The sequence below is a fragment of the Hyla sarda genome, chromosome 7, assembly GCF_029499605.1.
Source record: "Hyla sarda isolate aHylSar1 chromosome 7, aHylSar1.hap1, whole genome shotgun sequence".
In the NCBI taxonomy this organism is placed as follows: domain Eukaryota; kingdom Metazoa; phylum Chordata; class Amphibia; order Anura; family Hylidae; genus Hyla; species Hyla sarda.
In genome coordinates, this window is record NC_079195.1 from 32,379,179 (window position 1) to 32,394,011 (window position 14,833).

Genomic DNA, 14,833 nt, shown 5'->3' on the forward strand with positions numbered 1-14,833 from the left:
GTCACATGAGGGCGGAGTCTTGACTTCCCGATACTCTGTCCCTGTGGTCGGGAGGCAAAAGACTGAGAACCTCCAGCGCTTCCGGCAGTACTTACAGGTGGGTGCGATCAGACATCTTATCCCCTATCCTTTGGATAGGGGATAAGATGTCTTGGGGCAGGAGTACCCCTTTAAACACTGCAAAATGCAACAACAAAACTGTGTAAGGGAAAGTGTAGACCATGTGCACTTCACCCCACAAAAACCTATATTAGGGAATCACTTATAAATAGTATAAATCCTATTTCTTGGAGTTCTCCATGATGTTTGGTGTCCCACAATTTACCCATTACTTTATGCAAGGTTACATTTTCAACACAGGGACCATAATGTTGAGGGTCAGATCCTCACAGCTTTCTTTACACATATAGATCTTCTTGCAGACATGCAGTTGCTCTGATAATAACCAGATCTGGCCATTAATATGCAGAGTCCTGGTGATTGTTTCCTTATCTGGAATCTGAGAATAAAATAAGAGAAAAAAAATTATAAAAAATCAGTGATGATAAGTAGTGTTGCTCACGAATATTTGCAATGCAAATTTTATTCGCGGATATCGCAAATTCGTGAATTTGCGAATATTCGCGAATATAGCACTATATATTCGTAATTACAAATATTTTTTTTTTTTCACAGTACACATCACAGTGATCACCCCTCTCTGCTTCCAGCTTGTGTGGTGTACAGAAGGCTGCAAAGTAAAGTAAGTAAAGTAGTTCAGGCCGGCTTAGAATAGTTGTCCTCTAGCGGGGTACATAGTAGTGTCACATGTAGCAGGGTGCCCTCACTAACCTGGTGGATCCTCCTGTGAGCCTGTGCCACTTTTGTAACGGGTGATCAAGCAGGGTTTAGACTATTTTTGACCCCGAGGTACACGTGCTGTAGTGTCTGGGGATGTACCCATGATGTTACATGCAGTAAAAAGGCTCCAGACGCTCTTGTAACTTGCAAACAGGAAGTTATGACATAAACGATCATAAGTTTTAGAGATGAGCGAACTTACAGTAAATTCGATTCGTCACGAACTTCTCGGCTCGACAGTTGATGACTTATCCTGCATAAATTAGTTCAGCTTTCAGGTGCTCCGGTGGGCTGGAAAAGGTGGATACAGTCCTAGGAAAGAGTCTCCTAGGACTGTATCCACCTTTTCCAGCCCACCGGAGCACCTGAAAGCTGAAATGCCACCTCACCCCTGCTGGCTATGGCTGTTCGGGGACGGCCCCGATCAGCCAGTAATTCCGGGTCACCGGAGACCCGATTGACCCGGAATCCGCCGCAGATTGCTGGGCTGAATTGTACAGCGATCTGCGGCCATCGCCGACATGCGACCCCCCTGGGCGATATGCCGTGATGCCTGCTGAACGATATCAGCAGGTATCGGGCACCGGCGCCCCTCCGGCTAGCGGCGGGGGCCGGGAATGGACAGGACGTACTCATATGTCCTCTGTCTTTAAGGACTCGGAAACGGGGGCGTCAGAGTATGTCCATTGTCCTTAAGGGGTTAAAACCACAGCGCACAGTTTAACTTGATAGCAACAACTATCAGTTCTGTTGTCCTGGTCCCTTCTGCACTGCCATCTACTTTGTTGTGTCACTCTCAGTTTTGGAAACTTTCTCCTTCATAGTCTCTTTCCTGGGGTCTCTATCTGAAGACTGCTCAAAGGATAGGGGATAAGATGTCTGATCGCGGGGGTCCCGCTGCTGCGGACCCCCGCAATCTAGCATGCAGCACTCACCTGTAAGTACTGCTGGAAGCGCTGGAGGTTCTCAGTCTTTTGCCTCCCGACCACAGGGACGGAGTATGGTGACGTCACGACTCAGCCCCCGTGTGACGTCACACCCCGCCCCCTCACTGCAAGTCTATGGGAGGGGGCGTAACGGCCGTCACGCCCACTCCCATATACTTGCATTGAGGGGGTGGGATGTTATGGCATGAGGGGGCGGGGCTATGATGTCACATGAGGGCGGAGTCTTGACTTCCCGATACTCTGTCCCTGTGGTCGGGAGGCAAAAGACTGAGAACCTCCAGCGCTTCCGGCAGTACTTACAGGTGGGTGCGATCAGACATCTTATCCCCTATCCTTTGGATAGGGGATAAGATGTCTTGGGGCAGGAGTACCCCTTTAAACACTGCAAAATGCAACAACAAAACTGTGTAAGGGAAAGTGTAGACCATGTGCACTTCACCCCACAAAAACCTATATTAGGGAATCACTTACACATTGCTGTCATATTGTTCTCCATCCACCCATATCCAATGTTCTTCATTTAGATGAAGTCCGATCCAATACAAGTCACCTGCCCGCTCTCTGAGAGAACTTTCTATAAACTCCTGTAGTAAATAAATATAAATAGTTATAATACAGCAGACTGGGCAGGTTCCTTAGTCCTATAATATCCTTATACATGGACGTAGACTCCATCCATACCTGTTGTTCCTGATCCTTTATGACCAGTAGATCGGCTCTCATCTCTTTACAATAATCCCGACTTTGGTACCATGTTTTGCTTGTCATATCAGAATAGTAAAAGCAGTGATCTCCATATAACAGCCAATCATAAGGGCACAGACGACAACCTAAAAATACAACATTAAAAAGTGTACAACAATTCCTTCACTGTATCAATTAGAAAAAAAAAAATTATAATAAAATATTAACAGGTCACTGATCAAATCTGACAACCAGGAAGAGGAGAGTAGAAAATGGGGATACTAGACGAGCGCGACTGCTAGAATAAAAAGGATGCGGAACGCCAATAAAGCACAGGACAGTTTATTGTGGTTTAGAACAAACGGACAACGCGTTTCGGCACCAGCATGTGCCATTTTCAGGTCCATAAAATAAATGATTTCGGCGTCCTGAAGCCTATGGTGTGCTGTGGTGGCGTGGCTCGCCACGCCACCACAGCACACCATAGGCTTCAGGACGCCGAAATCATTTATTTTATGGACCTGAAGAAGGCACATGCTGGTGCCGAAACGCGTTGTCCGTTTGTTCTGAACCACAATAAACTGTCCTGTGCTTTATTGGCGTTCCGCATCCTTTTTATTCTAGCAGTAGCGCTCGTCTAGTATCCCCATTTTCTACTCTCCTCTTCCTGGTTGTAATATTTCCGTACCCCCTCGCGGTCACGGACAGGGGGTCTCGAGCAGCACAACTGCCGTTATTACTTTCCACTTTCCACTCGCCAGGTGAGGTGCTGTCCCTGTTGATAGCCTCGGCGGGACATCACACCACCCAGAGTGCAGGGGTTCTTGACAAGTTCACCACGCCCCCATCATCCACGAGAGAGTGCCCCAACCTTTTTTACTGATCAAATCTGAGAAGCTCCACAGGTTGTCTTTCAGGGTTGCAGATTCCATATACCAGATAGTGCTTAAAAAATCTAAAGACCTTGGATGTTATAGCAATGATATAGCAATGGCACTTCTCCAGTGGATTACACCGGAAGATTAAACATGTTCAATCTACCACCTAAATCCAGTTCCTCATCAGAAGTATATCAGTTGAACTCGTTGACAAAATTCTGCATGGAATCTCCGTGAACGGAGACATTAAGTTTTGGCAAAGTACATGGCACCTGGCATCATTATACATAGAAGAGTATAAGTTTGGGCCAGAAATTGGGTGGCTAGGTTAAACAAATTACATTAAAGGGGGACAGCTCTAGGACTTTAATTTGGGGTCACATAGGGGGGGAGGGGCAAAGCATGACCCCTTCTGAGCCCTCCTCCCCCAATGACACCATGTTTGTACTCACCTCCAAATGTGTCATTGCTGTTCACACAGATTTCCTTCTTTATTGTAGAGTGTTCAGCATTAGAACGTTCATGATTAAAAACTACAAGAGAAAATATAGAAACTGATGCAGAAATATTATCGGAGACAATAACCAGACCCTTGTTAGGCTGCATTCACCCCACGATTCTTTCATACTGTGACCTGATCCGGCTGGGAGATGTGAAAAACGGGCACTCCCATATCCCAACCGGACCTGGCTCGCATTTCATTCATTTAAATGAGCCGCCCCATATCCGATTATGTGATAGGACTGAAAACCGTAGTAAACCACCATCATTGTCATGCTGGAATACCCATTCTTGACCCATTTTCAATGCCCTGCCTGAGAGAAGGAGGTTCTCCCCCAAGATCTAATGGTACATGGCCCCATCCATCATCCCTTTGATGCAGTGACGTTATCTTGTCACCTCCCCCCAAAGTATAATGTTTCCACTGCCATATTTTACGGTGGGTGAAGGTGTTCTTCGGGTCATAGGCAGCATTCGTGCTCTTCCAAACATGGTGAGTTGAGTTGATGCCAAAGAGCTTAAAGGGGTACTCTACTGGAAAACATTTTCTTTAAATCAACTGGTGCCAGAAAGTTAAACAGATTTGTAAGTTACTTCTATTAAAAAATCCCAATCCTTCTAGTACTTATTAGCTGCTGTATAATCCACCAGAATTTCTTTTATTTTTTCATTTCCTTCTGTCTGACCAGAGTGCTCTCTGCTGACACTAGAGATGAGCGAATTCTTGAAAATTTTTATTCAGCCAATTCGACGAATTTTCCGAACAAATTTGGTTCGATCCGAATAAATTTGCAGCGAATCTCTATTAAAAATGGCTATTTCCGAGCTACAGAGAGCCTCTATAGGGGTTAGAGCGACAGAAAGCTCCATGAGACTGATGAAAGTGTTGTTGGAGGAAGAAGGCATACAGTTGGATACTGTGAGACCGTGGGGATGAAATGCTTTTATATCATACGCCTGCTTCATCTAATCCTTAGGTATATTTGTTCAAATGTATTTCACCTGCTCCTTTTGTGATATAATAGTATACGGGTGATAGACAGATTCCAGTTATTTGAGTCTCATACATCAAGCGTGGCGTGTGAATATAATACATACTTCTCCATTAGGTATCTACACTGTATCATCTAACTAGGCATCTATTGTTAAAGGGGTACTCCCGTGAGAAAACTTTTTTTTTTTAAATCAACTGGTGGAAGAAAGTTAAACAGATTTGTAAATCACATCTATTAAAACATCTTAATCCTTCCAGTACTTTTTAGGGGCTGTATACTAAAGAGAAATCAAAAAATAAATGCATTTCCTGTGACGTCCTGACCACAGTGCTCTCTGTTGACCTCTGCTGTCCATTTTAGGAAATGGAGAAAATCCCCATAGCAAACATATGCTTCTCTGGACAGTTCCTAAAATGGACAGCAGAGGTCAGCAGAGAGCACTGCAGTCAGGACATCACAGGAAATGCATTTCTTTTTGGATTTCTCTTTAGTATACAGCCCCTAAAAAGTCCTGGAAGGATTAAACATTTTTAATAGAAGTGATTTACAAATCTGTTTAACTTTCTGGCACCAGTTGATTTTAATTTTTTTTTTCCACGGGATTACCCCTTTAAATCAATTCTCAGCTACATAGAATTGCATAGGAAATGAGTGCTATAATAGTATACCTGCATAGTTCTATGCATTAACATTAGCCTTATATTAGTGCTGATGTGCTGACACGCAAGCTGGATGGTATCTAGAATTCCCGGAGTAAGAACGAGGCGTGGAATAGGTCCTGACGTAGTAGAATTGTGTTCCGCCCCTCTAGTCACCTAACTTAGCTGCTCAGGTCCCAGGTAGGATATGTTCTGTGAACACATGACATGGAGTCAGAGGTGACAGAGGTAACAGCTTTAAATAGAGTGCGGGCTCCTGAGTTCAGTGTATGGCCGCCACCAAAGCCGCACACACACACACACACACAAAATGGCACGGGAAGTGAACAAGCCACTAACTATTGTCCCTGAAGATTGATGGCAAAGGAAACACGTAGGACCTAATCTTACTTGCGACAAGATACGCAACTATAATGGTTTCCGTTTCATTTTGATGCTGGAGATGGGAACTCGTGAGTGCAATATATTGAGACTACGGAATGTGTTCTTGTGAATATTGGGCAAGTGCAATCCATACAGCGGTTTTGTTGTGAGAATTTTAATGTAAATTTCAGTAAAAGGTTCCCTGTTGCTATTTTTTGATTTAGCGAAATTCGGACATGGACAGAGCTGTCCATGGAAGATGGACAGAGGTGTCCTGAGATTAGGAGCACCCCCTTTAAGAGAGTGCGCCTAATCTCAGCTTGTTACCTGTATGAAACACACCTAGGAACCAGAACTTATACTGATTTATAGGGCATCAAATACTTATTTTACTGACAAAAATGCAAATGAATTCAAAACGCATTTGATCATTTCATTGGTCAGTGGGCAAACATACAAAATCACATATAAAATATTTTTTCCTTCACTGTACATGGACCATAATTTTTTTTTTCTTACTGACCTCCAGACATGTCAGTGCAGTTCATCCCGAGCGCCTTCAGCATTGTAGAGCGCTCAGCATTAGAAAGTTCACGATTATAACCTGGAAGAGGAAACATAAATATTTTTAAATATTTTTTTCTAAATATTTTTTTAGATACATAAATGCAAAAAAAACCAAGGACAGAGCATGTAGGACCCCTTAATAATGATAATGGGGAGGTTGTCACAGGCAATAAAGAGAAGGCGGAGCTACTGAATGGGTTCTTTAGTTCTGTATACACTATGGAAGAAGGAGCTGACATTGGCCAGGTCAGTGCTGGTAACACATCATGTACAGGTCAGTGCTGGTAACACATCATGTGATGTACTGAACTGACTTAATGTAGAGATGGTACAAGGTAAGTTAAGTGATATAAATGTAAGCAAATCTCCAGGGCCAGATGGACTACACCCAAGAGTTCTTAGAGAGGTAAGTTCAGTAATATCTGTACCCTTGTTCATGATATTTAGAGATTCTCTGGTGTCTGGTATTGTGCCAAGGGACTGGCGCAAGGCGAATGTGGTACCAATCTTTCGAAAAGGGCTCTAGGTCTTCGCCAGGCAATTATAGACCGGTAAGTTTAACGTGCATTGTGGGTAAATTGTTTGAAGGACTTATAAGGGATTACATACAGGAATACATAGGGGATAATTGTATTATAAGTGATAACCAGCATGGGTTTACTAAGGATAGAAGTTGTCAAACCAATCTAATTTGCTTTTATGAAGAGGTGAGTAGAAGCCTTGACAGAGGAATGGCTGTGGATATAGAGGGGGGCTGTGGATATAGAGGGGGGCTGTGGATATAGTGTTTCTGGATTTTGCTAAAGCGTTTGATACTGTCCCTCACAGACGTCTGACAGGTAAGTTAAGGTCCTTGGGCTTGGAAACTTTAGTTTGTAACTGGATTGAACACTGGCTCATGGATCGTACCCAGAGAGTGGTGGTCAATGATTCGTACTCTGATTGGTCCCCGGTTATTAGTGGTGTACCCCAAGGTTCAGTGCTGGGTCTGCTGCTGTTTAATTTATTTATCAATGATATAGAGGATGGTATTAACAGCTCTGTATATAGAGGGGGGGCTGTGTATATAGAGGGGGGCTGTGTATATAGAGGGGGGGCTGTGTATATATAGAGGATGGTATTAACAGCTCTGTTTCTATCTTTGCAGATGACACCAAGCTTTGTAGCACAGTACAGTCTATAGAGGATGTGCATAATTTACAAGATGACTTGGATATACTAAGTGTCTGGGCATCCACTTGGCAAATGAGGTTCAATGTGGATAAATGTAAAGTTATGCATCTGGGTACTAATAACCTGCATGCATCGTATGTCTTAGGGGGGATTAAACTGGCAGAGTCACTGGTAGAGAAGGATCTGGGTGTACTTGTAGATCACAGACTACAGAATAGCATGCAATGTCAGGCTGCGGCTTCCAAAGCCGGCAGGATATTGTCATGTATCAAAAGAGGCATGGACTCAAGGGACAGGGACATAATACTCCCCCTTTATAAATCATTGGTACGGCCTCACCTGGAATATGCTGTTCAGTTTTGGGCACCTGTCCATAAAAGGGACACTGCGGAGTTGGAAAGGGTGCAGAGACGCGCGACTAAACTAATATGGGGCATGGAACATCTTAGCTATGAGGAGCGATTAAAGGAGTTACAATTGTTTAGTCTTGAGAAGAGACGTTTAAGGGGGGATATGATAAACGTATATAAGTATATTAATGGCCCATACAAAAAATATGGAGAAAAACTGTTCCGGGTTAACCCCCCCCCCCCCCCCCCCCCCCCCCCCAAAGGATGAGGGGCACTCCCTCCGTCTGGAGAAGAAAAGGTTTAGTCTAAAGGGGCGACACGCCTTCTTTACCGTGAGGACTGTGAACTTATGGAACAGTCTACCTCAGGAACTGGTCACAGCAGGAACAATTAACAGCTTTAAAACAGGATTAGATACATTCCTGGAACAAAATAACATTAATGCTTATGAAGAAATATAAAATTCCATCCCTTCCCCAATATCGCGCCACACCCCTACCCCTCAATTCCCTGGTTGAACTTGATGGACATATGTCTTTTTTAGACCGTACTAACTATGTAACTATTTAAACTAGTAATATTATCAATGACAATGACCAGACCCTTGTAACCTATAAGAGTCCATACTTACCAAGAGCTAAAATAATGCGGATGAATACAATATTGGCTCCTAGGAGGACAGTAATAATCACACCTCTCCAGGAAGGAGTCCAGGACTTTGTGGGACCTGTGAGTGGTGTGAGAAATGAAGAATATACAAATAGTAGGTGATTCTTTAGAAAGATGGGGCACCTGAGTGGCACAAGGCAACCCACACCAACCTGGCCCATGAATACAGGAGAGGGGTTTAAAGAAATAAAATAATACAAAGGACCACATAATACCACTGCAGTGGCAAAACAATACCATCACACTGCTAACAAGTTAAAACCATTACACACAATCCAATGTCACCAATAACAACACTGCACAAGGGGCAAATGATTCTGCCACACCATAACCACTACTGGCTCCATCGTATACTGGCTGGATAGTACCACCACACTAATATATATATATATATATATATATATGTGTGTGTATGTATGTGTGTGTGTGTACAGTGATCCATCAACTTACAATGGCCTCAACACACAATAGTTTCAACACACAATGGTCTTTTCCGGACCATTGTAACTTGAAACCAGACTCAACATACAATGCTACAGACAGTCCAGATCTGTGAAACATGTCAATGGCTGGAAGAACCAACCAATCAGAATGGACATTTTACTTGTAAAACCCCTGTATTACTGAAGTGTATGCACTGACTGGTGTCTGGTAGCGCCCCCTACAGTACAGGGAGGTATTACATGTTCTGTACTCTTTACCTGTACCAGGGTTAGCTGCTCCTTTGGACACCAGGTGATGGCGGCTCCATGTTACTTTTTTAGGACATTGCGTGTTCTGTACAGGACCCTGAAGAAGCTCCTGTCCTCTACATAGAGCAGTGTTTTCCAACCAGGGTGCCTCGAGCTGTTGCAAAACTACAACTCCCAGCATGCCCAGACAGCCTTTGGCTGTCCGGGCATGCTGGGAGTTGTAGTTTTGCAACAGCTGGAGGTACCCTGTTGGGAAACCCTCACATAGACAGTGATTACAGCTCCCAGCAGATCTTATTACTTTTATATGTAAGGATTTGTTTTATCTATACAGTGGTCCCTCAACATATGATATTAATTGGTTCCAGGAGAACCATCATATGTTGAAACCATCATATGTCGAGTACATATGTCTATGTAAAAATGGTAATTGGTTCTGGGGCCTCGGAACCATTGTATGTTGAATACATATCTCTATGGGAAACTGCTAATTGGTTCTGGGATGACCATTGTATGTGGAGTGTATGGGGAGTGTTTAACAAACCAGGGTGCCTCCAGCTGATGCACAACTACAACTCCCAGCATGCATGTACAGCCATTGACTGTCTGGGCATGCTGGGAGTTATAGTTTTGCAACAGCTGGAGGCACACTGATAGGGAAACATTGATGTATGAGGTGTATTGTGTGTATATGTATTGTATGTGATGTGTGACATCGCATACAGTACTGTACAGTTCTTTAAATACCTTCAGGGGGGACAGAATGTCCTCCATTACCATCCTGCCGACTACAGCTCTATAGGAAAGGAAGGGGAGGGCAGCCAGCAGCTCATTGGATGCCTGCAGCAAGATGCTGCAGGCTATTGGCTATGGCTGCTCTGGGGGGGCGGGGCTTACACGGAGCTCACAGTGGAAGCCTGCGTGAGTTAGCAGGACAACATGTGAGTAACAGGAGGCAGAACGGGACACACGGGGCACATTAAACAACTATCTGTCAGTTGCTGAAGTTGTCAGCGTTGTCAGATAGCTGTTTGTACGATGGCCCCGACACACAGCAGCATCATATGTCGAGGCTGGCTTCAACATACGATGGGCTCTGAGAGGCCATCATATGTTGAAATGATCATATGTCGGGGCCATCATAAGTCGGGGGGGGGTCACTGTATTAGTTATCTACTTATTTTTCTTTAATCCTCACTTTTTTCCTATTTTCGGATGACATTTTGGTGGCTTCAGAACCAATTATCAGGTTTCCATAGAGTTCTGGTCTCAACATACAATGGTCTTCCCAGAACCAATTAATATTGTAACTTGAGGGACCACTATATACATACATATATGTATATATATATGTATATGTATATATATATGTATATATATATATATATATATATATATATACGGGATGAGTATTTAACTCAGGGAGAGTTCACCACTCCTGGTGTGACGGAGCTTTCAAGGGCCACTAAGCACTCCACAGGCGTTCTGGGTAGGGGAATATGCAAATCAGCTCATTACATCACCTTTTCCCCGATTAGCTTTTTATATTCCGTAACTGGAGCTAAGCTGATACCAGGGAAAATCACCTGAAAAGGTGATGAAATGAGCTGATTTGCATATTCCTATATATATATATATATATATATATATATATATATATACTATATACACTATACAGACACCAAAAACCATGACCACTTACTGACTGGATGATACAACCAAACTGCTACTGAATAAAAACCACATCTAGTGACTCACAGGGGGCATCTTCTTGGAGTCTTTTCATTTCTTTCTCTTCTCTGTCTGGCTCGGATATCCAAGATGACTTCTTCACCTCTTCACAATGACTCTTCTTTGCTGAATCTGCCGGAGAAGACTTGGTCAGAGCAGTTAGGTAGTTTCTCAATAGGTAGGTAGGTCTACTCAGGAGGTAGGTAATTTTCCAATTGGGTGCATGCCTCTAGTAGGTAGTTTGTTTCCCCCTCTAATAGGTAGATAGGGAACTATTATGAGCAATCATTGGATTGCTTATACAGATCAATGCTCAGGCTTATCTTAGCACATCCAATATGTCTAACAGTTTCAGCCACAGTTCTTTAGGTTGGAGCAGAAAACACAAAAGCACAGAAGCAGATGACCTGCCTCCTACCCAAGCCTCATCAACCATCAATCCGGCCAATGCCAGCTGACAGCAGAAGCAAAGAGAGAGGCAATCAACGAAGATGAGACAACCTTTTTAAACCCTTAAATACATTAGACATAAATATACGTCCTGGTGCCGTGGTACTCAGCGCACATAACATACATGTACTTTATAATGGGCATTCTGACTATGAAGCGCTGCGGTTGCTTCATAGACCACAGATCCCGACTATTTTCAGTATCAGGGACCTCAGGGGACATCCGTGATCACGCTAATGCACTTCATTAACCCTTCAATCAATACTGATCTTTGCATCTGAAGCAGTTGCAGTCCTTGTATTCGTTCGGACCACCTGCAGCACAATTGAGGGGGTCCGATTAGTGGACCTTGCTGACGTTGGTCTGTGTTAATTTATTTATTTTTTACTTCGTTTTTTTTGTTGGGGGGGGGGGAATAGGAAAAGGAGTGATTTAACATTTTATTAGGGGGGCTTTTTTTATGTGCCACCTAGGCAGGATTATGATACCTGGACAAGGAGTAGAAGTGTGGACAAAGCTACCGCCAGCCACCATCAGGGGCAGCACAGAGCAGTGTTACTTCTGACACAGGTGGCTCAGCACTAGATTCATTAGCTGTTGGGTATATGTAATCACTATATGCCACCGCTGGTGCTCAGGATGACAAACATCTAGACGCCAGGATGGAATTCTCGCTATGACAATCTGGCATCTGGGATTTGTCGAGCCCTGAAGTAAGGATCTCAGTAAACTATCAATCTAATCTAAACCTCGGAATGATAACCGAGCTCATGTACAGGCTTTATTCTGTCATTTGTGTCAGTCTTCTTGCCCTTTCTTCCTCACATTCTTTAGCTCATCTTGCCGCACATTTTTAACTATTTGACTCTTAGCTGACTGTGTTCCGAAACAATTAACAGTCAATACCTATATGAATCAATCCATCATTGCATTGCATAAGCTTACTTACTATCTAGAAGGTATAAAGGGGTAATCTTCTCTTCTGCTTGACTGATTTCAGCCAAATGTAATAGAGTTGTATATCTGCCCCTAATAAGTTAATATTAGGGATGAGAAAATTGAATCTGACGAATCCGAGTTTGTTACGAATTTCAGGAAGAATTGTAAGGACATGGGGCATGGAACTCTGGGAAGGCGGGAACAAGGTTAGGCGTGATGACCCTGAATCACATGCAAGATGCAGCCTATTAGCAGCCAGTCACCCCTGTGATGTCAGAACCCTATATAATCGGCAGCCATATTCGGGTCACACACTTCAGCATTCTATTACAAAGAGAGAGGGACAGACAACTGACTGTTTTTCACAAAAAAGCAGTTTTTACTGCTGTGATTAACCTCCAAGTCACATCAGAGTTCTATTACAGAGAGAGGGACAGGGAGCAGTGTGTGTTGCACAGAAAAGTAGTTTTTACCGCAATTGTGGGTGTATTACAGCAGTGAATCACCTCAAGCCCAAATTTGTTCCTGTCAAGCCTGAAGAGCCTACATACTGTGAATGGACAGCCAAAAGTACCAACCTGCTGCTGTTCAAGACAAATACTGTTAAGCATAGTAGAGGGCATTCTATTGCCCTCATAAGTGCATACCACATACGTACTTTTTGTTACTGTTAAAGTCTCAAGGGCCTAGTTCATTAAAATCCAGCCAAAATTACACACCTGCTGGTGTTGTAGACAAAAACAGTTTTGAGCGTACAGGAGTGCCTTGAACTCCCCTCATAAGTGCATACCAACAACATACATCTAAGCGGTGTATCATTCAGTTCCTGTTAAAGTCTTAAGGGCCTAGTTCATTGCAAGGCCAGCCAAAGTACACACCTGCTGGTATTGTAGACGAATACTGTTAAGCTTAGTTGAGCGCAATCTAGTGCCCTCATAAGTCCATACCACATACGTACATCTACGTGGTGTACCATTTTGTTCCTGTTAAAGTCTGAAGGGACAACATATTGTGAAAGGCCAGCCAAAAGTACACACCTGCTTGTGTTGTAGACAAATACTGTTTTAAGCTTAGTGGAGCTTATTGTCCACCCCTCATATACGCACTAATTTTGTCAGGCAGAGAAGTGCCAGGACGTGCACAGAGTAGTGGCAGAGGCCTAATTTCATCAGGCAGAGGTCGCAGCAGACTAGGGGCGAATGGAAGCAGGTGTCGCAGCGAGAGGACCTTAACCAGCAGGTGGTGGCATACCTTGACATGCCCATGCCAATATACCTTGAAGATCCGCTGGACTTCTGGGCAGCCAAACTTGATTTGTGGCCGCAACAAGCAGAGTTTGCCCTGGAAAAGCTTTCCTGCCCAGCCAGTAGTGTGCCATCAGAGCGGGTGTTTAGTGCGGCGGGGGCCATAGTCACCCCAAGGAAAACTCGCCTGTCCACAAAAAATGTGGAGAGACTGACCTTTATGAAAATGAATTAGGCATGGATCAGCCAGGATTTCCACCTACCAATGCCTGATGCATCAGAGTAGATTGACCATGGTGCCACACCAACACTTCACAAATATGAATAATGCAAAACAGATTTAAGGCGCTGTTCCCAGTTACACACATTCCTCCGCATCAGACCTTTTTTCCCCCACCTTTGTCACCGGGTACTGGTATTGCCACCGACCGCACCGCTCTGTCACCGAGTCACTTTCAGGACTCCTGATGCTGCTGCTGTCACCTCCAGGCTGTCTCATTCTGCCACTATATGCGGCCGACACCTCCAGGCTGTGTCATTAAGCAACTATATGGTCTCCTCATGCTGCCAACACCTCCACGCTGTGTCATTCAGTCACTATATGGTCTCCTCGTGCTTCAGCCTCATCCAAGCTATGTCATTCAGCCACTATATGTCTCCTCATAATGCTTGTACATTACTTAAAAAATTGTTAAGGTAGCACTAACTACCATAAAACTTCAATTTAAAATTCATCTTTAATCTTAGGGATTGCGAAGCACTATTGTCTCCTCATGCTCCCGCCAACTCCAGGCTGTGTCATTCAGCCACTATATGGTCTCCTCATGCTGCTGGGACATTACTTAAAAAAAAAATTACCATAAATCTTAAATTTCAATTTTAAAATGTATCCTTTAATCTTAGGGATTGTGAGGCCCTATGGTCTCTTTATGCTGCTGGGAAATTACCTAAAAAAATTATGGTAGCACTTGCTACCATAAATTTTTAATTTCAATTTTAAAATGTATCTTTTAATCTTAGGGATTGTGAGGCCCTCTGGTCTCCTTATGTGCCATTCAGCCACAATATGGTCTCCTCATGCTGCCGCAAACTCCAGGCTGTGTCATTCAGCCACTATATGGTCTCCTCATGCTGCTGGGACAGTACCTAAA

General features: G+C 43.7%; 1 protein-coding gene across 1 annotated transcript; it reads right to left on the minus strand.

Annotated features, from left to right (window-relative positions):
- Window positions 1-365: 365 nt before the first annotated feature.
- Window positions 366-12,033, minus strand: LOC130283111 (killer cell lectin-like receptor subfamily B member 1B allele B). The gene is made up of 8 exons (XM_056532297.1): window positions 11,988-12,033; window positions 11,077-11,181; window positions 8,589-8,684; window positions 6,391-6,471; window positions 3,802-3,882; window positions 2,469-2,617; window positions 2,259-2,371; window positions 366-499 (listed from the first exon to the last, which is right to left on the minus strand). Exons 1-8 carry the CDS (start codon window positions 12,031-12,033, stop codon window positions 379-381), a joined length of 792 nt encoding a protein of 263 aa, XP_056388272.1. The 3' UTR covers window positions 366-378.
- Window positions 12,034-14,833: the final 2,800 nt, after the last annotated feature.

Excerpts from the sequence above, each read along its gene's own strand:
- LOC130283111 (XM_056532297.1), bottom strand. The coding sequence starts at position 12,033 with ATGGTGGCTGGCGGTAGCTTTGTCCACACTTCTACTCCTTGTCCAG. Across the intron at positions 11,182-11,987 it reads CACTTCTACTCCTTGTCCAG|ATTCAGCAAAGAAGAGTCAT; the intron begins GTATCATAATCC and ends CTTCTCCGGCAG. Across the intron at positions 2,618-3,801 it reads CAGCAATGACACATTTGGAG|GTTGTCGTCTGTGCCCTTAT; the intron begins GTGAGTACAAAC and ends TTGTATTTTTAG.